Source organism: Hesperophylax consimilis, chromosome 8 (genome assembly GCF_061612785.1).
Source record: "Hesperophylax consimilis isolate HC1 chromosome 8, BYU_Hcon_1.0, whole genome shotgun sequence".
NCBI classification, from domain to species: Eukaryota; Metazoa; Arthropoda; class Insecta; order Trichoptera; family Limnephilidae; genus Hesperophylax; species Hesperophylax consimilis.
The window spans coordinates 25680839-25708028 of NC_142843.1; the positions used below are offsets into that span (position 1 = coordinate 25680839).

At 33.7% G+C, this 27190-nt stretch overlaps 1 protein-coding gene across 1 annotated transcript in view; it reads left to right on the plus strand.

Moving 5' to 3' along the window:
* DCX-EMAP (Doublecortin-domain-containing echinoderm-microtubule-associated protein) overlaps nucleotides 1-27190 on the plus strand; it is a 62233-nt gene that overhangs the window by 12582 nt on the left and 22461 nt on the right. The window contains exons 3-5 of the mRNA XM_089634318.1: nucleotides 21676-21861; nucleotides 23228-23344; nucleotides 25316-25586. Coding sequence (XP_089490444.1) covers nucleotides 21676-21861; nucleotides 23228-23344; nucleotides 25316-25586 — 574 coding nt within the window. The remainder of the gene's footprint in view (nucleotides 1-21675; nucleotides 21862-23227; nucleotides 23345-25315; nucleotides 25587-27190) is intronic.

Here is a 27190-nt window from a genome sequence, read left to right on the forward strand (position 1 = left end):
AGAATTTTTTAAAAATTTTGTCATTTAATAATGGACATCAATGTAGAACAAACATATTACATGATGGTAAATCCAAAAATACCACGACTACAGATTATGAAACCACAAAAAATTTGCGCCGGACTACTGTTGCCAACGTAAAAACATTGGAACTGCTATCTAACATTTAATATTACAGCGTCATGGCCCCATGTTCAGTACCTATTTGAATCAGTATTTTTTGTAATGGTATCACTCAATTGACAGGGCTCCTACAAGGGAGCAACTTGACAAATGGAAATTATCTCTCATAGCGAGGTTGAGGACCGACTGATATTTGGGGCTTATGAAAAACATATGAGTGGAGAAGTAGGAAGAATGTTGCAAAAAGCATTTAAAATGGAAAATGCACTGAGAAAAGCGTTTAAAATGCAAAATGGAAAATACCCATTTTCTTGGGTACGCGATGATGCACGTTCATAACCTTGTAGACTTACATATTTGATTTTTGATCTCTTTTTTGTCTTTGACGTTATCTCGTGTTACTTAGATTGCGAAGTCTGTAATATTAAACTAACTATCTATGTGCTTGCATACTGCTTGCTAACCCCGTATGCAAGGACATAGAAGGGCCTTGAGACGTTAAAAAATGTAGCTTCGTTAAATAAATTTAAAAAAATATAGAATTGACGTGTGCGGTTAAGGAAGAAACCGTATGTTTCCTTATAACGCAGTTGGAAAAGTGGTGGGGTCCCCTCCAATGCCGTTAACGTCCAAACGGATCACTCTATGCGCCATTCAAACACTTCAAGAGTCTTGAACATGCTTCTTGAATTGATTAAGTTATACTAACCCTCCGTGCACTGTAAACGGAGTTTAAAAAAAATACTTTCCTGCTTAAAACCAGTATTTCTTATAGTTAAGTATATTATTATTAACACGACTATGATTGGTACACATAAAAATAATAATCAAAAGCCTTTTTAAAGGGTAATGAATTTCTCTTTATCAACATACATATTCGTTTGAGGAAGCTTTATTTAAATAGGCCGCGAAATAAGAATTTCATTTCCATTTTTATCTTCTATAAATGGCGTTTTTTGTTTATTAAAATACTTTCAAAATTTTTTAACAAAGAAAAAAAATTTTTTTAGAGGTTCTTAAACAATTTTTTTATGTCGCACAAGAGTCCCAACTGCATCCAAACTTCTGGAGCTAGTGAGACTAGAGCATTCCCAATTACGATATGTTTTTGATGCTGAAGGTGGTGGGGAGGGGAAGAAGATGATGAAGAGGAAGATGGGGGAACCTGGCTATTTAGATCTGGTCACCAAATACGACTCAAACTATTTCAATTAAAGTTTCAATTCCTAATGGTGGTCTTACACCTGGGCTATAATAACAGTATCTTCCACATCGAAACATGCCGCAAGTAAACTATAAATTATTTAAAGGAATACATTGTGAAATAACAGAAAATCATCAAACAAAATTTACCTATGCAAGTACCTTCGGATTACTAGTCGAGAGCCTTACCCCTCGACCACGGAGCCTGCCAAGATTGAATTCAAGTTATACAAAATATAACCAGTTCTTATTTTTAGGTGGTAGGTTGAATGTTAGATTAGGTTTGGGTTTCATTACTTAGTGTTAAAGTTTATTTGGATCATTTGGCGACACGTAAAGTGCCCAATAATAACCACCCTGTATAAATAATTCATTTATTACAACTGTATATTAGGTTAATGTGCAGTCGACGTGTTGTGCGTGGCCTAACTACCCACTTATAATACAGGGTATCCAAAAAGGGTAGCGGGTAGTTGTCGGTATTAGTTGGATAAAACAAAAATATTAAATTTTGTTGTTTATTCTTTTTTTATAGACACTGATCTGAAAAATTATTTAGCGAAGATTATGCTGTCCCGATGCCGCCCTTTGCGCTGATGGCACTCCTCTTATCTTGAACAAAGATTGACAACAACGCGTTGACACATCGCTCTTGAGATGACTGCCATTTCTGATCTGATATTTTGCTTCAATAGTTTCAAATTCGTCGGTTTGTCCTAGTATACCTTACTTTTTAAGTAGTCCCATAAAAAATAATCCAGTGGCCAAACAAAGGTGCCTCTACGAAACCAATTTATTCTGGGTTTTATTTTATATAACAGGTTGTTCGTATCTTTCATTGACTGGTAAGATGCATGGTTCCAGTGAGATGGGGCTACTTGCCACACAGGGATTTATTCAATCCTGTTTTTAACCGGATTACCAATAATTTGAAGATATTCTTAATAAATTAGCAATACCCACTTTGCTCCGTGTAACGAGAGTCCCAACTGCTCCCAACCGTTTGGAGCCAGTGAGACCAAGACATCACCAATTGGGGTGTGTTGTGAGGCAAGGACGTGGGGAAAAGGAATATGATGAAGTAACTGGCTATTGAGATCTGGTCACAAAACACGGCTAACGCCATTTCAAGCAACGTTTCAATTCTGAACGGTGGTCTGTCATCAGGGCGATACTGAGGGTATTTTCCACTCTATGAATGTATTGTGTATTGATATTTGAAAAGGTCTATGTTTTTATCTTCTTCTGCTGATTTTTGTGGCCGAAAGAATAAATGAGAGTTCCTTAGCTTATTCATGAAAAAATTGTTTTTGACAAGAATTTTATTTTAAATGTTGTATTGAACTGAAACAATTCAGAGATGGAACAAATTCATTTCTAGTAGGAGAATATTAAATCAAAATTTTGTAAAATAATAAAAAGAGAAACGTTTATATTTGGATAACCACGCGTTATGATAATGATCGGATGAGTTAATTTATTAATGAATTTGACTGAAATTGTGCAATAGAATTATCACTACTATATTTTAGGTACGTGGTTGTTAGAAACTTTATTACGACTCCATTGTGTGATTAAATATTATACAACCAATAAATCTCACCGAATAAAATTAAACAAATGTAACAAGTTCATTTTAATAATTATAATCTTTAAGATTTTCCAAGAAGCCAGTAAAATTTGTCCTACATAGAGTCTGATTATTCTCAAATTTATTTGAAACAAAGAAATAGTATTTCAAAGAATAATGGGTGCGTGTGATATAGAAATTTAAATATAACGTGTAAGCTACCGGAACTTAATATTATTCTCTAAATGACGTCCTTGAGGTAAATGAACAAATAAATGAGAAAATTTAAAAGGCATTCGTACCTTTCCAAATTCCGATGGCCTTTGACTAGAGAAGGTTCAGCAATTTTTTTCAACACGAAAACCTGGAAAGTTTATTATGATATGTTATTGTTTCAGCATTTTAAATATTAATTGTAATTTTTTCGTATTATTATTTTGGTATTATTCTATTAATCGCAGATAAAGTAAGAAAGATTTTTGGACAAAACATCAAAATAACGCAATAATTTAAATATTTTTATTCGTAATTATCTAAAGTGCCCGGCGTTGCACAATCTTTATGCAGAGTTTTTTTTTAAATCAGTTATTTTCCTTTTATTTTGAACGTCAAGTGTGCAAAAAATCATCAAGTCATTCTTTGTGGTGTGGGATGAGGGGGTTTGCTTTCAGGATCAAGTGTGCGAAATTTCACCAATCTTCGACTAAAACTGTAGATTTGCATAAAAATCATATCCACTCTGCCAACTCGCCCGCCACAGACATTCACCGAATTGAGCAACCCTTTCGGACCGTGTGCATATTTGAAAATAAATAGATTTAAGATTTTTTTGCTGTTGGTTTATCAATTGCTGGTATAACTGGCTTTACGCGCTATTTTTTGGGTTTTATCCACTAGTTTATTTATTATTATGTTTTTAGAATTTTTGGAGGTAATTTTTACAGTGCTTTTTTTAAAGTTTAATAAAATGTTACATTTTTCGTACACAGTGTATTGATTTGTCATTTTATGTGAAACATAGCCTCTGAGATCTAATGTTCTTTCAAATGAAATAGAAATAGTTTCTAAACTATCGAAAAAAAACTCTATCAAGCATCAAATGTATTCTCCCACTGCCAGTTTTAATTCAGGTCTTAAAAAGTTAAAGCAAGCTTCAATTGAAATGGTTAGAATAAACAATAACGTACGTAGAAAGATTTGCATGTAAATTGAGTTTTCATTTCAATATTGTTAGAATCCAAATTACTTTCAGACGACCTCGATAAATTAATCACATTTGAATCCCCACGACTTGTAGAAAATGATTTGACGTTTTGCAGGAATAAATTAGCTTTAGATAATGGTCAACTCTAGGTCAAATAAAATTATAGAGAGAAAATGATTAAGCACCTGAAACTGAGTTAAGTTGAGAAAATAGCTATCGAATCAAATTAATTGTGAAGGTTCAGCTATTAGCATAGAGCAGACCCCGAAAAAAAGCGGGATATTATAATTCAAATTTTTAAAAGGAGAATTAAAATAATTTTCCGTTAAAAAATATTGGTAAGTACTTTATCGCTTCATTGAATTCGTTTAAAAAAATTGTTTTTACGTAAATAGAAGGAAAATGTTGAAAGTGAAACAGGTTCGTCAATACATTGCAATACATAATTGACTTATTTATAACAAATACTATAGAAGAGTTATAATACCTCCAACTCCCATACATTCTGATGTCTGTATGCTCCACTAGCGTCTCCTAGCGGCACAAGTTGTGCGACTTGGTTAACATTTAATGTTTAATTTATCTTTTTATTATTCATTAAAGCAGTTTGTCAGCAGATCAATTTCAGAATAATTATTATTAAAATAACGGGAGAGATAGATTACGCTATACGGATCATGGCTTAGTCTATTTCAGCATATCGCTCGCCATACAATCCCAATGGGAATGTATGGCGAGCGATATGCTGAAACAGGCCAAGCCACGAGAATATGGCGTGGTCTGTCATAGTCTTAAAGCACAAATATAACGAGGAAACGCAACATAGAAAATATATATAGAAGAATAACATTACAAGTGACTACAAAAAAAGACATAAAATACACAGTTAGATATATACAAGATATATAATATACGCACACCCAAAGGCACCCAACATAATCAAACACTCTCATAGGCATATTTATACATACGATTACACGCATAAAATCAATAGATACTAATGTATAAGTACTTAGAGACAATATCAAAATAAAAATCAATAGATACTAATATATAGGTGCTTAGAGACAATATCAATATAAAAAAATCAATAGATACTAATAATAGGTGCTCAGAGACAATACCAATATAAAAAAATCAATAGATACTAATATATAGGTGCTTAGAAACAATACAAATATTAAAAAAAAAAATCAATAGATACTAATGTAGAGACAATGCTTAGAGACAATATCAATATAAAAAAATCAATAGTTACTAATAATAGGTGCTTAGAGACAATACCAATATAAAAAAATCAATAGATACTAATAATAGGTGCTTAGAGACAATACCAATATAAAAAAATCAATAGATACTAACATATAGGTGCTTAGAGACAATACAAATATTAAAAAAATCAATAGATACTAATGTATAGGTGCTTAGAGACAATATCAATATAAAAAAATCAATCGATACTAATATATAGGTGCTTAGAGACAATACCAATATAAAAAAAATCAATAGATACTAATATATAGGTGCTAAGAGACAATACAAATATTAAAAAAAATCAATAGATACTAATGTAGAGACAATGCTTAGAGACAATACCAATATAAAAAAATCAATAGATACTAACATATAGGTGCTTAGAGACAATACAAATATTAAAAAAATCAATAGATACTAATGTATAGGTGCTTAGAGACAATATCAATATTAAAAAATCAATAGATACTAATGTATAGGTGCTTAGAGACAATATCAATATAAAAATTCATGATCTATTAAGGCGATGTTTGAAAATTTGGTCGCCAAGAAATGTTTCAGATGCTTTAATTAAATACTGCGAGTAGAATACATTTTGGCCATTGAAATAATCGAGAATTTTTTAGATAAGTCTTTTTATAAGCCCAGAAAAAAATAATGTAAAGGCCTATGAAAACTGCTTTAAAGTTCAAAATCTCCTACTTACGAACCCATTTTAAGTTATGATTTTACTGTATAATGTGGCAAATTAAGTTATTTATAAAATGATCAGAAAAAAATTAAATATTTATGCCTGAACATCCACAAAATAAAATAAAAGGCACTTTTTGGCCATGTTTTTTTCATGCATAAATCAAAACAGGCGGATGGTGTTAAGCGGGAATTTAAACCTTATCGCCATCTACGTAAGGGTTGTTATTGATAGCGACTCAATTTAAAATATTACACGACGTAGTGCATCGCCTCAAGGATTTTTCAACATTTTTTTTAGTTCAGTGGTGCAATTTAATCCGCTTTTTATATGCATTGGCATATTATTTTTAATTGATTTTATGCACGATTATGCCATACTAAATCAGCGGCCAGAGTTGCCAGCCAATATAAGTAAATGAAGTAAATATTTTACGGGAGTTGGGCGTATTATTAATATTCTAAGCTATAATTAAATATACCTATACGAAAGGTATATTATGTAGATATCAAAGTAAATGCATTTATTTCGCTAGGAAATGGTGCATTGGCTGAGTGATTTGGATGTTGAGAAAAGTTGTAGTTTTTCGTGCTTGTTCTTCGGATAAATAATAATGTGTTGTGGCAGAAAAATTAATGCAAACAATAAAAATATATTTGCTCACCACTTTAAAGTAGCATGCAGTGACTGGTCTTGCGATTATCGCGATTTTCCAGAAAAAAACTCTTTTATGTTTAGTATGATTTTATATTATAAAGTATTATCGGGATTTGTTTTTGGGTTATTATGCCGTGTTGCACTTCCTCCCTCTTTAGCGAACATTTTGGACAGTGTTTCACACACTTCCTCACCAACATCATGATGATGAACACAGTGACGCCGGCTGAAACGCAACACGGCATAATAACCCAAAAAAAATCATGATAACTTTTATATTTGCATAGCCGTTAATTGAAACTAGCGAAGATTGTGAAAAAGCGTCGGCTCGTCACTGATTCCTGTCACTATATCCATTTACATAATATCTAAAACATGTCCGTTCAACTTTAAACACTCGAATTTATTCATATAATCTAATGAATAGACATTTCGATACTTATTAATTGCGATTCTTTAAGTTAAGGGAAATTAATTTGAAAGAATAAAAAAAGTTAAAGTAATCCAACAAAAGACTTCTACCAAAAATCTAATCTGCTTTGTAAAGATTTATACTTTGATAAGACGAGTATGATTTTAGCGAATTTACAACCCTGCTTGGCTAGAACAAATACCCCCTCCCTCTTGCGGCGCTAATACGCCCAATAAAAGCTAGGTACTTAATAAGTGCTCGGAAGAAACCTTGGGAAAATGTTTATTAAAACATCAACCAGACGGCAGGACTCATTTGACAAACAAAAACAACGCCCCTACCCTTGACTTTAAAGTTTAAAGAAAAGTCCAGTATAGCAAGGCACCGGTTCAAAAAGTCTCTGTATTTTGTTAAAACCAAAACAAAAACACTAGAGTAATCATGTTTTTTTACGCCGGCGATACGTATTATCATGAGCATGAGCATTAATCTATGGTCAAGATAAGATTGCCGTGAACCTACGTTTGCTGACCCCGAGGGGGCAAAGTGAAGGTCGAATAAAGTTTTTCCACCCTCCAAATTTATGTGCATCCCGCAGAGGGGAGGAAAACCCCCTACCGATGATATCAGCATTCATATAAACACATTCGGCAGGTATTTCTCACATCGATCTGCAATATTTGAACTCGGCCGAAAATGACTCCCTTTGTGAGAGTGAAATTTTAAAGAAGCCGAGCCATTATTGTGGCTTTACGAGCCCGCTGGAATTCGGAAAGTTTCACCAAAGACTGGAAGCTCTATTTTTTAGCTATAATGATTTTTGAATAGTTTCCACGAAGAAATCATTTCATCGGTGGTTTGTTTCAATTCTTATTTGCCACTTCGCAATAATACGCTTAACGTTTCCATCGTACGATTTTCTTTTGTTGTATTGCTATAAGTGATATTAGTATAACAACATGATGAATATGTAGGTACTTATTGCGTATAGTGTTTATAATAAGTGTTTGCATCTCAGCATGCGTGTGAATGTGATTAAAAGGCTGACCGAAAACGGGCGTAATGTTCTTTCAGCCATGATTTATAGCGGGACTCGAGGAAATTGAACTGAATAACAGATTTTAAAGCATATTTCATGGATATTGAAATAATATTCGTGAATCGGAGTCGGGTCGTGGGATTAGATTTGAAATATAATTTATTCAATCTTAATCAGAAATTAAAGCGACACCTTTGGTTGACGAAGTAATGAAAAAAATACATAAATTACTTCCGTTTCATTTAAGTTTATAACCTACTTGTAAAGAAACAAGCTTTTATTTCTCTTAAAGAATGAAGTAAAATACCTACTCTTAATTAACTCAACAAAGTGTTTTGAAATCATTGCTTTAATTTTTGCCTTTTTATCGTTGAATGAGTTATTATATTTAACTAGAGTGTTGTGAGAAATAAAGTATTTTTTTAATCTTCGTGTCCACTTTAACGGCACACTTAATAACTCCTTGTTCATACAGTTTATGAGGCGTGAAATTCGGGGTTTAATTGACAGACGGGCGGGTTAGGTAATTATTTCTCAGAATTTCCTCAGTGAAATCAGACAAAGCGGGGGTTGTCGGGGGTGAACGCTTGGACTCGCCCACCCCCGGCGGCCTCGCAGTTTCCGTACTTCAAGGCCGGACCTTGGATTGTGGTTTCATAATATAATATTCAGGTTTCGGGCTGCCGGCGGGTTTCAGTAGCCGCAAGGAGTAGTCCAGACCGACCGCGCGTGGATCGTGCATCTCTAACCAACAGATCGTGTTCGAATATCAAACTAATCGCAATCGAAATTGGCGTAGATTTCTACTATTGTTGGGTTGTTTCAGTTAGAAGTGAATTCACGTATCGTGACGCTTAAAATTTCGGCGTGACAAGTTGTAATTAATGTGTTTATTTTAATTAGTCTGCCGCTATTCATAAAATCAACACGTGTGAATATATTATATGAAAGAAAGTTTGTTTTCTCAGATTTTTTTTGGAATAATTATACTTCGGGCGAAACAAATTAAAATTTAAAATTATACAATTACCCCCCTCTGACATATAGAAACTAGACCTACATTAAATATCTATTTTGTGCGTTAGTGAATTTATGTAGTATTTATTTTGTATTAGGTAAGGTGTTTTGATTGAATTAATTTGACGTTTAAATATTATAAAGAATGTCTATTAGAGTAATAAATTATATATAAACAAAGTAAATACATAACAATAGTTAACGTGTAATAATTTACAATTCTGTTAAGCTTTCGTGAATACTTCAAAGTGTTGCGGTTTCGTGCAGAGCTCGACAAAACTTGTAAAACGTGATTTTTATCAGTAACTTAATATACTTAAGTACCTCTATTGGAAATGTAAGTCGACTTTTTGCTCTGTGATTTGAAATATTTTCATTTCACGATATCACTTTCCATATTTACTTCAACTTGTGCATTCCTTCTCAAATGTTATGTTTACGTTTGCTTTATTCGTTAGGTGGATACTAGAATAATACTATGTACATTCGCATACGCCTAAAGATATTTTGTTTATCAATTTTAAGCTTACTTATTCATAAGTTAAGTAAGCATGTTTAGCATTATTTATTTAAACATTAACACTATGCACTGAGTTACTGTAGAAGAAGGCAGAGCAAATAAATAAATGTGTTATGTTTACAGAATATATAAAACGTGTATAAATTAAAAATACACATTTCAATGATATATGTACTATGTTGACTACAATTAATATTTTATTCCTAGCTTTCATATTCAAAGGTTTTGAATAAATATAAGCTTTTTCTTATCCTCGAGATATGTATTTATTTTTCAAATGAGTAATACGTTCGTTCGCAACTTTATTATTTAGTTTACCAACCTTTTTAACTCCAAAATGAATATCTGCCCCCCTATTGTGTGAAATGCCACATTTTCACTAGAGCCATTTCTCAAACCTTTTTATCGTCCTACCTTAACGACTATTTTCCTTCATAAATTGGTTTAATGTACGTAGGTAAAATAGTATAGACAGGACATTAAATGATTTTATTTTGTGATCTCACACTCAGTGAACACGCTGTATACACGCAAGTCGGCAGTCAGCGAGCGAATGACAAGGATATACAGTCCTCGAGTACCTGGATCTCCAGGATGGACTAATAATCAAACTCGTTGATGTACAACAGAGTGGATATATTTTTGTTAATTTGCTACTTTTCCAAAACGCTACAATATATTTTATTGTGTACTGTTTCTTCCCTTTTGCGTTACTTAATGACCTTGGATGGTGTTCATCATTGTCAACGAGGCAGCTCCATTTTTTTCAACACATTTCGACTCTTGAGTAACGATGAGTCGTTTATGAGCGAGCCACACAATTGAGCTCTTTTTTTTATGAGCCGTTTTCGTAGGGCTCCCGGTAAACCGTACCACGGGCCAATTGTACGGTTACTATTTTTTTATATGGAGACATTTTCGAAAAGTAGCGCCATTAAAATTATTCAAGTATTGATTGTTATTACACATACTCAGAGATATGAACGGCATTTGACAGTCCGACATTTGGACTTGGCGTATGAAACTACTCATACTAACTACTTAGCATATTATTTATCTCGTGTTCAAAGGCGGCGATCAAGAGTCGAACGATCTTTCATACGATGGGATCTGGGAGTCGTATCGGGAAGTCGTATTGTGCTAGCACAGCATTCTCATTGCTCGTACGCTCTGAGCTCCCGTCTCCCGTTCAATTGAGTTCTATTTGAACCGTACGGAAAAATTGAGCTGGTTTGGTGGCAACCGCTCTTAATAAAATGAGTCATGACCCATCGTTACTCCAGAGTGGTAAATACCATGCTCGTATGTAGTTATTTCGATCTGGCTCCTTCAGTCTACGCACAAAGAGAACAAAATTTCCGCCAGCCCAGCTGCAAAGTATGGGAATGGAACGAAGCAGCCACAAACGGCGCGACACGCCGCTTGCGGTTGTTTTTTCCTTTTCCGTATTTTGTCCTGTTTATACGCACCCTTTGAGATTCCTGCTATTTCTGCGTTCCTTAACACCTTTACCTTCACAAGTTTTTACAGGCTGTCACAAATTTTCAAAAGGTCTTTTGAACCCATTGATATTGGAAGATATGTCTCAGAGTTGAGAATATGTCATTCTTTTGAATTATTATATTTTCCAGAATTGGTGACTCGTGTAAAACCTTTCATGAATATTTAATCTGGCCGATTTTCTCCGTTTCACCATATTCCTCTATATTTTTCAGAACTAGAAAACACTCTGGAACGGTGAATTCCGCTAACATTATATCTAAACAGTTTGTGTGTCTGTATTTTTTAGATTACTGCAAACAATTTTTTCATGGAATTTGAACAATTCATCAAATTTCAACGTTAATTTGCGAGTTCTGTGAATGTCCTATTCAAGTTCTGTTATTATATCATTATAGGCCAGTTACTTAACAGAGCTGAAATAATAACAGAACTTGAAAAATAACTTTGAAATTTGAAGACTTTTTAATTTCTCTGAAACAACCGTCTTTAGAGCTCAAAACTTCATTTCCACCATTAATAATGGAATAGAAATTTTAATGTCGAAATCGATTATTTTTCCAAATTTTGAAAATGTTCATTTAGAAAGAAGGGAGTTGAAACTTTGGCGAAACCGGATAATAATTCTGGAAGTACGAGTAATTCAAACTTTTCATTAGTTACTTGAACTTTGTGGGTAGGCAAAACACGTGACTCACTTTTAGAGTAGGTTCTGAGAAAATGTCGATAAAATAATAATTAGTTTAGAAGAAAAAAAACCTACTAATTGAACCAAATTAAAACTACGCAGTGCATTTTCTTTGACCGTCACGCAATCATATTATAATAATGTTATATTCTGTATTGTTCTTGGGGTATTATATGTTATATTCTGTATTGTTCTTAAGGTATTATATGTTATATTCTGTTGTCATTGTTGATGGGGAGATGCTCAATAAGATACTTCGTTCAGTTCTGCACTGTGTTCGAACTTGTCTATTAGCAGTTTATAGTCTATACGCATAATATTTATACATATATTGTTGGTATACATATCTGGTATATGATAGCTAGTTATGTATAGCTGGTAAGAGGCTAAGGGAAACTATGCTTTTTATATCCAAATATTTCATGAACATGGAATATTAATATTAAATGAACAATGAAATATTAATATTATAAATCGTAACAGCGCCAGCGTTCCGGTTTGCTCCAGTCAAATCTAATTTAACCCACTGGTAACTTTCCTTTAATATTAATAATAATGCAATAAAATTTATATATAAAGATCCAAGAGTCGGTCATTTTGAATACATGTAGGATAGCGAAAGATTTTTTAAATATTTATGTTCAGGGATCAGTAGGATTTATAGGCCCTGTTAGGAGTTCTACCGAGCCGAACACTCTGATATGAAAATATCTGGAGTCGGTGAATTATTTTCCCATTTGATCTCTGGTGAGTTGACGTGTTGTTCTTGTATTGTTTTGTATTTATTTTGCTTATATAATGCACTTGCATACTGTTGATTGACTAGATGATCATTTGTGGAAAAATGTGTGGAAGGGTTTAGTTTTTCCTATGGGGAAGATTTAACCAGGACATAAATCGGAAAAAGTTGATAGTTGACACATTAGTTGACAAGCGGTGAAATTGAAAAAAATGCAACATATCGATACAGAATTAAAAAAAAATAATAATCTCAATTTATCTCTGTCGGTAACAGCGCGTATTTACTAGTTTACTACAATTAGAGTTTCCGAATGCGGTTCCAGGTGGATTTTTAATTTAACATGTTATGTGTGCTGCCAGTCTGACTGTTACGATTACTCAAAATAACCGTAATTGCTGCAAAAGGCATTACAAAAGTTCGAGTACGTGGTACATGGTACATGATTTCGGTAATATGAAGCAACTCAACGTTAGTATTTAAAATACGCAAAATAAATTAAGGATTTTTTTGTCATTTAAAGTGATTTATTCGATTATAGGTACTCAAAGATGGCGTGTGTAGCACCACGTCTCTGCGGCGTTTCATTATATCTGACCTCGGTCTTGACAATTTGCAATGTTTATACAGAGCGATATCAACCGAGGAAGTCGAATAAATCTTTTCCAAAAACTATTAGAAAATTAAACATTTCTTGTCACTTCACTTTTATAGGTATGCCTATTTACATTCATAGATAATATAAATAAAACTCACGATAATCTTTTTATAATTTATCACATTCAGGTTTTAATCGTTTTGAAGGCGGAATAATGGACTGACAGATACAACCGTAAAATAACATATTAATAATCTTTTTCTTTCCTTGCGTATCATTTTGCACGCGATAAAATTCAAATACTAAAAAATCAAGCAAAAAAACATAGACACATTTTTCGTTTACTCGAAAAGAAAAACGAAGTACATAACATTTTCTAGCACCAACCATTTGTATTACATTAATTTGAAGAAATGTTTTTTTACACCCAAAATACATTGTTTTGTTCTGTAATGTTCCTATAATACTATAGATACAATAAAAACACGCCAACACCTTAGCACGGGTTCTCCTGGGAAGTGTTTACGAAACACAACACATAAATCATTTACAGCACACGTCAATTTTACTTTACACTACATGCATTAAAGCATCAATTATTAAATTAATTAATTTAATAATTAAATAAACTTATAAATAGACTAATCTTGTACAAAGTATCGTGTTTAAATGACGGCGTGCTCAAGAGCCATTAAAACCAAAAAAATGCAGATAGATTGGAGACTTTAATTCTTTTATGCTAATTTTCATCATCTCACTTTTCTCTACTTTTCATCAAAAACATCGGCGTGAAATTTGTTTCAATAACAAGGTTTGTTACCATATTTAAAATCCATTTTTTATCCTGAACAGAAAAAATGTACTTACCTATCTGTACAATGGACTTATTTGAATCAGACAATTTCAAAGAAAACTATAAAGATCATTCCATAAAAAAAACTAAATTTAACAATCATATATTATAGATCTTTATTTATTTAAAATATATATAAATCTTTTTTTTGGTTTAACTAAGGATTAAAACTTCCTGATCAGAGACTGGTTCTTAACTGCTGTGAACTTTTAAAATGTTTTTTAAAACATTTAGTTTAAGCTTGATCGGATATCGGGAAGTGGGTTAATTTCCACTTCCAAGATTCCACTTCATTCATTCAAGGAAACAAAAATGAAATTCAGATACATGTCATTTATCATTGACGAAGAAGATAATACTAAATATGAAATAGTACAAGACACAGGAAAATAAAAAGATAAAAGTCACAACTAGAAAACGAACCAAGGATCTCTAGTCTTACCGGTACAGGTGTCTTAGCCAACTTTACCATTGGGAAATATTTATTAAACGTCATCAAAACATTTGTCTTGTACTGTTTCATGTTTCTTTTAGATTTATTAGTATTATCTTCTTCTTCAATGATATATAACATTGATAGGAATAACTTTCAAACTTAGTTAAAAAGAGAAAGATGTTCCTCAAATAGATGTTTTAAAAATATTAATATTTTCTTGAAAAAATAATCAACGTAATTTCGATTATTTTATACCTTCCGAACTAAATGATCGATATGGTAATATTATAATAGGTACGCTCTCAGTTTTAAGATGCCTCAATTTTCCTTCAGTAGTTGCATAATAATCGACTTGAAATTGGTGAATTTGAATGAGAAACATCGCCCTTAAATGCCGAGGGTTGAAGATATTTCACAGAACGTGTTATTTGGCGTGGCGCGGCGGTGAGTAAAGCATCCTTGACATGATACGGACCAATAATTGTAATGCACCAATTGCTGGATGGAAATTAACATATTGCTTCGGGGAATATTGAGTGCATAATTCGACTTTGAACAGCTTATATCCTTGACTTATTTTTTTAATAGTTAAGAGTTTATTTGGTAAGGGTGGATAAGAATTTAAACTACAGGGTTTTCCAATAAGTGTTATTTTGATATTCAATCGTAAAAGATCAATGGTTTCGTTGCTTGTGTGGCACGTAGCGCCGTCTTGTTGAAAGTAAACGTTGGCCAGATCAATACCCCCAATTCCGGCCATAAAAAATCATTAATCATCTCTCGATAGCCCAATCCATTCACCGTAACTGTTGCTCTAGCCTCATTTTTGAAAAGTAAGGTCCAATGACTTCGCCGGACCATAAACCGCACCAAACAGTCACACGTTGAGGATAAAGAGGCTTTTGAACAATAAGTCTTGGGTTTTCCGAGCCCCAGATGCGACAATTTTGCTTGTTGACGAAGCCACCGAGGTGGAAATGGGCCTCATCACTCAAGATGATTTGCATTTTATTCACTCAAGTGAATTTCAATAATTTCAATGCGTTGTTGAAGCGTGTATCGTTCCATTTTTATTAATGGCGTAGTTTCTACTTGTCAAATGTCAAAAAATGATAGCTTCAAAAGTAACATCTACCGAAATAGCGGGCTATTCAAAATAACACCTCTTATTGGAAAACTCTATACAATACAAAAAAGTACAATTACCTGGAGAATATTATTTAGTAATCCCAAGTGTAATATAGTATATTTTTATATTTTCCAGGAATGCAATATACGAGTATTATTTTATTTTTTCCTATGCAATACCGAGACTGATTTGAACCCTCGAACCCCCCCCCCCCCCTTATGTACGCCCTTAAGTTCTGCAAGTATTTTAGTATCATTATTGCGACAGCTGTTTCGATGTCCAAGGCCATGATAAAGTTCATTGGGTGCTCGTGGTACTGAATAAAATATGCAGTTGCGATAAGTTACGGTTTTTGGAATTATAGTTTTTTTTCTTAATTCATAGAAAAAATAGGGATATTTTATTTCAAAATACATTCCTTTAGCGTTTATTATCTGCTACAGTTTGGAATCAAATGTAGGAAACGTTGTATTATTCTATATTAAACATTTGTCATGAGTTTGTTGTATTTTAGTGTGTGCTTAGTGCCTAAGAAGCGTTTAAGATTTCCAAACATATTATCCATATATTAGACACAAGTGATTCCAAGTACCTCACTAGTTTATAGGCGGTATAATTACATTTTTAATCCTGGCATAGACTAATAAAATTTTGTTTACTTTTTAACGAGGTTAACCAAATATGACTGACCCACTATAGCTTAATGCCTACTCATGTTTTATATTGGGGTCATTGCGAACATACCCCATAAATATATTTTACGAAAAGTCCTTACATGACTCGCAAAATTCAATCAAGAATTAGTAATACTACTTCAAGGACAATCGTTTTCTGATAGCCAATTAATGGAGCAAGAAAAATAGTTTTAGGAGGACTTAAATTGGACGATACATGGTACACGTTATATGACCCCCTTCCCTGAAATTTAGTTGCGCCATTCTCAGTCCATCGAGCAATTGACCTTCAGGAATATTTCCCCGTTTAGCCCCACCTCTTTAAATCCCTCCCTAAATCATGCATTATTAAAATTCGAACATCGTCATATCGCGTGTAGGTCAGCCGCCGCCCTGTTTCGGAAAGTTGCGCTCTAATTCGGGGGGAATTGGGGTCAGAGTCGCCTGGAGGGTCGGAGGTTGATTAAGCTGGTCCTGGCGAGGATGGCGTCGCTGGTGAGGTGGTCTGGTGGTCTGGTGGTCTAGTGGTGTTCAGTCACTCAGGTGCCCGCCACCCGAGAGGACGTCGCCGGCCACTGGCTCCTCCCCGCGCGACCCCGTGGCCTGCTGACACCTTTACGTTACGGTTGGCAGTGAACTTCGCCAGCTCGCGGTGGCAAGTTCGGTTTCGGAGCTCCGATTATAGCTCTTGGCAAACAAAAATGTAGCATTTAATAAACCCAATTTAATTATCATCAGTTAAGAAGAGTCATCGTAACGTAATTTTTCATCTTTACAATATTTATTGAATACTTAACGATTCGGTGATAATTATAACTTTATTTTTGATATCGTAAATAATAACAGATTAATAGGTTTATTCAATTCACGCAATGACGTTAAGAAAAATACTGATTTTTTATTTAACGGATTAACACATTACGAAGACCAGGATTCACACGACTTACGTCTAATTAACTAAATAAGTCAATTGAACCATTATAACTTATAACCGTTTATTAAATTAAATACGGAATCTTCAAACCTATACCTATAAAATAAATTTTATAAATAAATTCATCAACTTGTAGTGTTATACGTACATATTGACAGTATGTATTATCACTCTTTGTTAAAGGATATATTTTAAACAATTTATAAACAATTTTATTAGTACCGAAATTCAATTCTTTATAAACATATAATATTATTTAATAAATTGTACAGTAAAAATGTTAACTTAAATTTAGTTTGTTAATAATTTGAATCTTGAAAAAGCTTCAACACAACGAAACCCTGTCGGCTATCTATATATTAATTCAATGACGTGGTGTAAGCATTATAATGTGTGTGTTTTCATTCAATGTATTATTATCACAATTATTAATTATTAACTATCACACCCCAGAAGGGTATGCTTCTTTCGGAAAAATTCAATTTATTTAACTATTTTATTTCCTTTAACTATACATAATTGAATATAATGATCTGTTACCAACCATCAGCCATGACATTTTTTGTCGTATATATTATAATATTCTTTGCATAAGAATTCTGAAAATTTTTCAGAATTACTTTAGCTATCAATTATAAGTGTATAACTACGAGATTTGCATTTTTCCGTGATGGATCGATTTAGATTCCACCCGGATAAATGTCAACACCGTTTCTTAAATTGACCACATAAATATTTATTGGGTTATAAATTATAAAGATTGATCTAAGTTTCTAAGCACCAGGCCCTTTCATATTTTCGAATTTCGGTATTTACAGCCCGTAGGCGTTAGAATCACGTCGTAGCTTTCTAAGTGATTTTGTAGCGGACGTAGCTAGCTAGCCGTAGGCCCCTTGCACCTACACATACACGGAACCTACTGGCTGTACATGTATTGTATTCGGCGTGATGTACCTTTGAGTACATTATTGGTACGAGTGTGCGAATGTATAATGTTGCGTGTTGGCGAGGTTCAAACAAATAAAGCTAGTTAATCATTAAAACGTTTCTTTCAATTATAAAGAAAACGTCTATGCAGTTGAAAAATATATTCTTATTTTTTGTCGAAAGATGGACAATTAGGTTTTTTTGACGCATTATGTTATTTAATTGAAAAACTGCGTCATGGTAAATTTTATAATAAAAACTTTATTTACAAGGGAAGGGATTATCACGCCAGCAAATATTTTATAGCACGTTACAGTATATTATTGTGAAAAGTTCGTAAAAGCAGTGCATAAACTTCAAGGAAGTGGACGTACAAAATAATAATAAAAAAAACATTAAATTTATCAAGATTGGATTGTGGAGACGTGAATAGAAGTGAAAAACACAGAATTTCTGTAACTGAATAACATAAAAACTTGAAACGTAAATCCAAGGTTGTCAGAAATCATAAAAATCCCAGTCGCCATCTGCACACGCTTGAGCTTTTTGTAAAGGCTCATAAAACCTGAAGAAAGGTTAAGGGGGCAGGTTCTCATAACCGCAAAGGTGTCCCGGCCCAGCTCGCCGCCCTACCCGAGCATTACCCTGGGCGACGGCGTGAGCAGCAGTAGTAGCGACAGCGTGGCCGGCTGGGTGGAAGTGGGTCGCTGGGGGCGACGTGGGTCGAGGGGCGCAGCCGTGCAGCGCTGGGGCGGGGGGCCCGGTCACTTCTACCCGCACCAGAGGCCGGAGCCGGAGGACTTGATGATCGACAGTGACGAGGATTCTGCATTCGTTGTCGTCTCCCTGTCGACAATGCAGCCACAGGTATTGTTAGTGGTATACCACTTGCTATTTTATTAACTATTTGATAGCTGAGGGTTGTCTTCCCATCAGAGGCCGAAACCATAGGAGTATTCTGCGTTTGCAGTCATCTGTCAATGATGCAACCACAGGTATCATATCATTTAATCAATCCAACTTCACTATTTCATAACTGGGCGCGGAAGAGGAGAAAGACAGAGGAACTCGTGACTGAACAAGGATTCTGCGTTTGTGTGGTCTGATTATGGTTAATGCAGCCATATATATGAAATATTCGCACCACTTACGTCTTAAATACTTTCTGTTCACGTGGTCTTGCTTCTGAGAGATCCGTTATTTTATAGGCATCGTTTATAAAACGAAACCACAGTCAGCCTCTATCTCACGCTTACATTGCAAGTGACAAGTGACATTAAGTTGCTCTCCGTTAACCAGGGACCAGGCACCAGCCACCAGGAAGTTACGTTTCTAACGATTACCCCCCTAGCCAACTTGTGTTTTCCATGTATATTGTACATACTCTAGGCGCCTGAGTATTAGCGCTGTGGGTAAAATAGGATTTGATAAATGACAAAATTCGTTCATATATAAAACTTTGGCCATACATACATCTTGGCAATGTAAAAGAAATGCGCCCAAAACAAAGTGATAGAACACCCCTGTAGACTCTAGGGCCTCTGGGGTTAATTACTTATTTTATTTACTTTTTACGTTTCTTCACTGACCTGTCTCATCTAATCAAATATTGAATAAAATATAGTAAACGATAGCTAGTTTGTATACATGTATTTTTCAAAAATACTCCCCATCCCATCCTCCTCTATTGGTGTTCCACCTCTTTTTTTGGGTGGACTCTTCAGATCTTAATTTACACTGCCAAGATAAATTTAACATCAAAGTTTTATAAATACATGAATTTTGGCATTTATTATGTGCATTTGATACTTTTGATATTTTTCCTGTACTATATTAGTATGCAACAGTAACACATTTTCGTACTCAAGATCTTGGATATGAGATGCTTAGATTTATATATGTACCTAATGTCCTATGTATCCATAATTGGTATTTTGGAAGATTTTTTGATTAGGACTTTTGAATTAGTTTGCAAATATCTTTTTTGCGGCAGATAATTGTACCAGGAAAAGAGGAAATCTACGTTAAAGATTGTAGAGCATGTTTATTTTTATAACATCTATTGAAACGTTTATATTTATAGTTATGTTTTTTTAATGACTACTTTTTGAATATGCACCCGGAATAAAAATCAATACGATTTTTTTAACAGAAAAAAATTCCACCTATAAGTTAACTCATTTTTAGAGATTTTTGGGTCTACAAAGAGTGCTAATATTAAAAAAAGGAACGATTTTTTTTTTATTTGATTTTTTGTAAGAAGATTTTCAAGATATCCCTACGCAAACGGCCAAACTGAAAAATCATGAAAATCTTCATACAAAAGTTCGAATTAAATTAGATTATTTTAATTTTCGCTTGTGTCGTTAAAGGGTTTGCCGCATTTTCGGAATAATATTAGTGACTAAATTAATTTTCAAATGTTTTAAAAAGTCATTAACTACGTAGATAAATACTATGCCACCATTAAACAAATCATTCGTCATAAATCAACCGTAATTAAAATTAGTTGATTGTTTATGCAAAGCTTCGTGTACCAAGGTCGCTATTAATTTACTATGTTTTTGATAGTAAATTAGAACCTAATTTTTCTATGACAAATATGCTTTATTTTATTACAGGCCTTGAGTTTAGAACATGACACAAATTCACACACGTTAAATTATTTTTTTATAAATGGAGAGTTATTTAAGATATTTATGTAAGCGAGCTTCAAGTCATTACCATAGTCATCTATCAAAACTTTCTTTTCAAAAATATACCCTCACTTTACATGAACGTTTCAAGGAATATCGGAAAATGAAGTATACATTTTTAACCAATAGGTATTGCAAATGATTGTTACCTATTAATAATCTATTGCTTACCTATCTACCGTGTTCTAACAATGCAAGTCATCAAATTTTTCATCATTGATACTTACATTCATTATTTAATCCAATGATACTATTTATTATTTAATCCAATGATACCATTAATTATTTAATCCAATGATGCTATTCATTATTTAATCCAATGATACTGTTCATTATTTAATTCAATTCGCGAAAAAAATTCAATTTCTTTTACAAAATATATATATTACTTTTTTAATTATATTTTAACTGATATTATATTTTTAAACAATAGAACTTATATGCCAAGCTTTGGCAAATTGTCAATAAAAGTTTAGTATCATTTTGTGGGCATAACAACGGACATTTCAAACTATGCATGTTTTAACAATAAACGTTCATTAGTTATAAAGAATAAAATATAAAAAAAATACGCAGAAAAAAGAAGACAAAATTACAAGTGAAAACTATCGACATAATATGTGAAATCATTATGTTGGAATTCAATGCTTGAATAAAATTATAGAACTAATGAAAAGAGCCGATCGATAATTTAACGATAATTGCAAACTGTAACAATTACTTTGGGCCTATGGTCTACGTGATAAAACATTTCAAGAGTAAAATATACTTTCTACCCACAAACTTACTATCTAAGATATTTTTATTCTAGGCGGCCAGCTACGGCAAGAAGAATGGAGTATGGTACGGGGCCCCCAGCGTGGGGCAGGGCTGGGGGGGGCGAGCCCCCTCGCGCAAGACATCCGTGGTGGAAGCCGACCTGCCCGTAGCGGGGGGCACCAAGCCCTCGGCGGGCAGGGTCATACGGATCATCAACAATATGGACCACACAGTACAGGTGGGAATCTTTACAACCTATTATTTGACCGAAACTAAAAATCTTTCCGGGAAGCGCGTGCGGCGTGGCAAGTCACCAACGAACGCTAGTGAACTACCAATAAATCACGCCCTTTCTGCACATAGCAAGAGACGGCATCTGCGCACCATCTTTTGTTTTGCGGTCTAGCTGCAGTAATGATAGGTTTTCAATTATAACTACACAGCTTGGTCATTTTTTCTGCTTAAAATGGTTAAAAAAGTGTATTAATTATTCTCTGCCAAAATACATCGCTTATAAAGATGATAAATTTACATAAAAGTGAAATTTTTTTTAGATTGCAGCCTCCGTTCGATCAAATGTAGGCACGCAATAAGGAACTCCGGTGAAAAATATTATGGCTTAAAAATAAATGCATTCATATAGATCAAAAAACGCTTATTCTGAATATATAAGTTTTATTGTGTATTATTATATGCAGAATTTATAAAGCGTCATTAAAAAACGAATAAAACAAACCGTTTGGTTGGTACGATTAAATCTGCTGATTCATCACAATCGGTCTACACGAGTAATATATCTATGGTCTACAATATTCATATCATGGTTGCCAATTCCTGCAGAATTCCCCAAATTACGGGGAATTTAAAAAAATTTTCAACAATTAGGTTATTTGCGGGGAGAACATTTTTGTGGGAAAATGAGGGGATTCTGGGCATTTCTGATTATCCAACCATATTGAAAAATAATATTTACAATAATTGTGAGATCATACTATATTTAGTTTTCTTTCAAGGCAACTTTTCAAAAAAAAAATTTGAAAGCCTAAACAAAAGAGAAAATCGGAAAACAACTAGATAACAAAAAATAAATGCGAATTTCAGTAGAATATTGTTCTAATTTTCGAGGTAAAGGAAATTGTGGGGAATTTGAAAAAAGTAGGCTTTTTGAGAAAGTGACTCGTGACGTCACTGTTCACCTCCACAGATTTGGTGCGTTTTCGGGAGACCCGAAAAATTAAATTTTTGAAAATAATTTTAATTATTACTACTAACTATATAACACTAAAAAATATACTGGTACTATTTAAGTAAGAGGATCATTATTTCTTTTTAGTACTGGAGTAGGTACTGGAGACTTATTCTTTCAGTTGTATTTACTTTTCACACCTTTCGTGGAAATCTATCGCATATAGATGATCTTAGTTTCTCCTAAAAATTGTGCGAAAATCATTAGAATATTATGTACTTGGCATGGAGATAGGTAAACCTATAATTGAACATTTTTAATTGGTTGGCGTAAACACATATATGTAACACTATAATGATATCTCGTTTTGAACCATCGCTATCAATAATTGATTAACGGCTTTATTTGATGTTTTCAGTGTCGAGTACTACTAAATTTAAGAACCACCCAGCCTTTTGAAGAAGTGCTGGAAGACTTGGGACAAGTTCTCAAAATGAGCGGAGCTAAAAGAATGTTTGCTGTAAATGGACAAGAGGTAAATAACACCATTTTCCCATATAATTCATCAGCGCCATAATCATATTTTTAAACCTTCTAAGCTCAAGCAATATGTTGAGAAGTACAAAAAGCCTGGATCGATAGATTTTTGCGGACTTAATTTACTGTGCAATCAGTATAAAAGAATCTGACAACCTGATCGTTTGGGGCTCAAATAACTTTTTTCGTTAATATTTTTTCAAGCTTTGACCTTAATTGTTAAGTAAATCGGTGATTTTACCAACTCGAATCGCGAGCAATTTCGAACTTACCATTTTTTCATGTTGCTACGAACAATAAGTTTGGAGGATAGAATTCTGGGGCGATTAAGGTCATTTCAATAAATTCGGAACATAACACAAACTATATAGAATGACCATTTTCACCTGAAAAACGTAAAAAATTTGACATGTCTGGCATTGTGCACCCTTTGTAGAATGTTGAATGAACTCTCACTGGTATTTGATAATACGTTCCCAAGGTCACACGCATAACCATACACTAAACGACCTTGCAAATTATATCAATTTATATTTATTTACACCCAGCAGGACTTTAACATTAACAAACATAATAAGTCTGAAGTAAATATGAGTTAAGAAATTTTACCTAAAGTTAAGTAATTTTGTTCTTGTGATTACAAAACTATAATATCTACAGAAAATTAACGTCATTTTCAGAACTGCATAAAAAGATGTGATTTCAGGTGTGAAAAGGTTTATTTAACACGATGGCAACGAAATACGTACTCAATTTTTTTTGGGGCGTTTTTAAGTTTTTATTTTTTGTTTACTTGTATAAACATAATAATTATTATTACAATCAAAATATTCTTATGTACAGGTAGTCCTACAAAGCCGTCACATGACTGTTTTTCGGCAGGAAACAGATATAATCTTAATATTTAACTCTTAGAAGGCGGGTAATCTTTTGTAAATATCTCAAAGCCAAATATAATTGTTGAAAATAGATTTGAAATAATTGACAGTAAATGAACTTCTAAAACCTAGCTATACATACTACAAATTACAGTCCACCTGAAGGTAGTCAAGGTTTCACTGATAAATAACTGCTATTGTAGTTGGTCGGATCCTATGGTTTATAAACTTACACATTCATTTTTTTTAACTTTTAATTTCAACGGCATATATTGTAAATAGATGTCTCTTCAGCTTTATCATTAGAACAATAATAGTAGATTTATTTTAATAGTAAATACTCTTTTACCATAGAAGTCAGTTTATTTTGTTTGTCAATTTAGTAGATTCCTATTTTACAATGGTAATCATTGTTCTTTTGTTTTCGATCGTAAAGCTAGTTATTTTGTTTGTCAATTTAGTAGATTCCTATTTTACAATGGTAATCATTGTTCTTTTGTTTTCTGATACTATTCTTCCCTTCAAATATTCATTGAACGAGCGGCTTGTGATCTAAGCGTTTTCGTTTTATAATATAAATAAAATGAAAGGAAGTGGTTAATAAATGGGAGTAACACAATAAACAGTGCTTTTATTTAACAGAAACATTTATATTAGTTAGAAAAAAAACTGCATTTAACTTATAAGTGCATACGAAAAAAATATTTTATTTGGGTACATTTAGATAATTAAGTTTTATTTTATTTATAAAACCCTACAACACTGGAATTCGGTTCTTTAACTAACTGAGGAATAATACTCAAATGGGTGTTTTACAGTTTATTTGTAATAAATATTTCCCTCTTTCGTCGGAATTAATTAATGTGAACCAACCGCCGTTATTAGTCTTGTGTCGCCTTTACAAGATCACTTCTAAACTGATATGTATCGCAAGCCATTCTGGCTATGTCTTTCAAACAATTTTTTTGTACATAATCATTGAAATCGCTTTAAAACATCATGGATATTTGGTATATCCCAAAACAGCTGACATTATAGGTATTTAGGTATGTTGGATTATGTTCCATTTATAAAGTCAGCAATATTTGCAGGTTCGCAGTTTCTCCCAACTGCGCAACGAGTTCGCCGACGTGGAGACGTTCTACCTGGGAGTGGGCACCGTGGGTGCGGTGGGCCCGGGAGCAGTAACCGCGGGCTCGGTGGCGGGCGGCGGGGGCGGCGAGTCGCCCATGCGCCGCTCCCGCTCGCGCGCCGCCGTGGCTGCCGTGGCGGACGAGCCCCCCGCCCGGGCCCGCCGCGCGCGCAGCAAGAGCAGGCCCCGCGTGCTCTACGCGCCCGAGAGCGAGATCGTCAGGACATCAGGTTGGTTGAAACAAACTGCACATTAATTAGTGTAAACACTTTTACAACGTTTTATAAATAATTACTAATTATGTTGGTGATTTATTTTTGGGATATTATGCCGTGTTGCGCTACCTCCTTCTTTATCCAACGTTTTGGACATCATTACAGTGTCATAATTTCAGCAAAGTATTTATGAGGACTTCGTTTCATATCTGACGGAATCTCTAAATATGTCTTCAACATTCCCAAATCTATTACCAAAATTTTGCAGACGATGTATTTATTTCTTCGTGGTCTCCATAAAACAGTTATACACCGATATATTGAATACATCAATATGGTGAAGATTACAAATTTTAGGTATATGTAAATATAAATAGGTCATGGGGCGATTTTACTGTTTTGTGACATGCGTCAATGGTTGGTGGGGGTGAATGCAAAATCGTCGCACAGAGATGTGTAGGTCTGATAGTTTGTTTTGAAATTGTCGCAAAAAGGGAAGCATTTTGTCTTATATCTCTGGTTTGCGTAACATATAAATAACCTAACCTTACAAGGGTTCATCCCATGGGTCACGACACCAAATAGGGTCTTAAGTCAATCTCATATTATTAATTTTTGAACCTTGATGAAATTAAAAAACCTAAAATTCACTTTAGTTAAAATCATTCTCCCTTTTTACTCAACTTCATTCTTAATTCGAAACACCTCCCTACAATCAATAAACGTTTGCGAATACGAAACGAGATTCGTTTGCGTCACAACAAAATTTCCATTCGAATACAGTAGTGAATTCACACACGAACGAATATTATTAAAATATATATGGGCGCTTAATATCTACCTCCAACTACACAATATAACACCTGGCTTCTGGCACATAAACCTACAACTATATAGTATAAAACATGACACCTTCAACAATAGCTACATAGTATAACAGCTGGCACAGAGACCAACAACTACAATTACATAATAAAGCAGCTGGCATATAGACCCACAACTACATAGTATAAAACTTGACAGGTAGTTGAGCGGACACGGGCGAATTCCTCGTCCAAATTGGCGAGGCTCAACCTTCGTGTTGCCCCAGGCCCGCCGAAAATCTAGTGTTACGAACGCTGCTACGTTTATGCTAATCTCGCTACTGACGTCACTGGTGTATATAATACTATCGGGTAGGGCCTACGCTATACACAAACAAAAATATCTGCATCAGATATTTTATGTATAAAATATACGCATCTTTTAGGTTTATCTTTGAACCGAGATCATTTTGAATAGGGCTGTTATCTGTTTTATTATATCTGTATTAATTTATACACTTCCTTGTATTAACTCTTCAAATGTATATCCGGTAGTTTAGTGGGCACATAATACCAAACACTACGTCATGTGAACTGCTGTAATGCAGGAAAGATGTTATATCACTACAACAGTCTAAATTAAAGTAAGGAATACATTAACTTTAATTAAATGAATTTGTCGATAAATTTTCCCAAGGAAACTGATTCAATGCATCGTTACATCCCTAGTTCCTTTATTTTTCTTAATAATTTTATTTTTAATCTTATTATAATTTATAATTTTAATCTTATTATAATTTATAATTTTAATCTTAT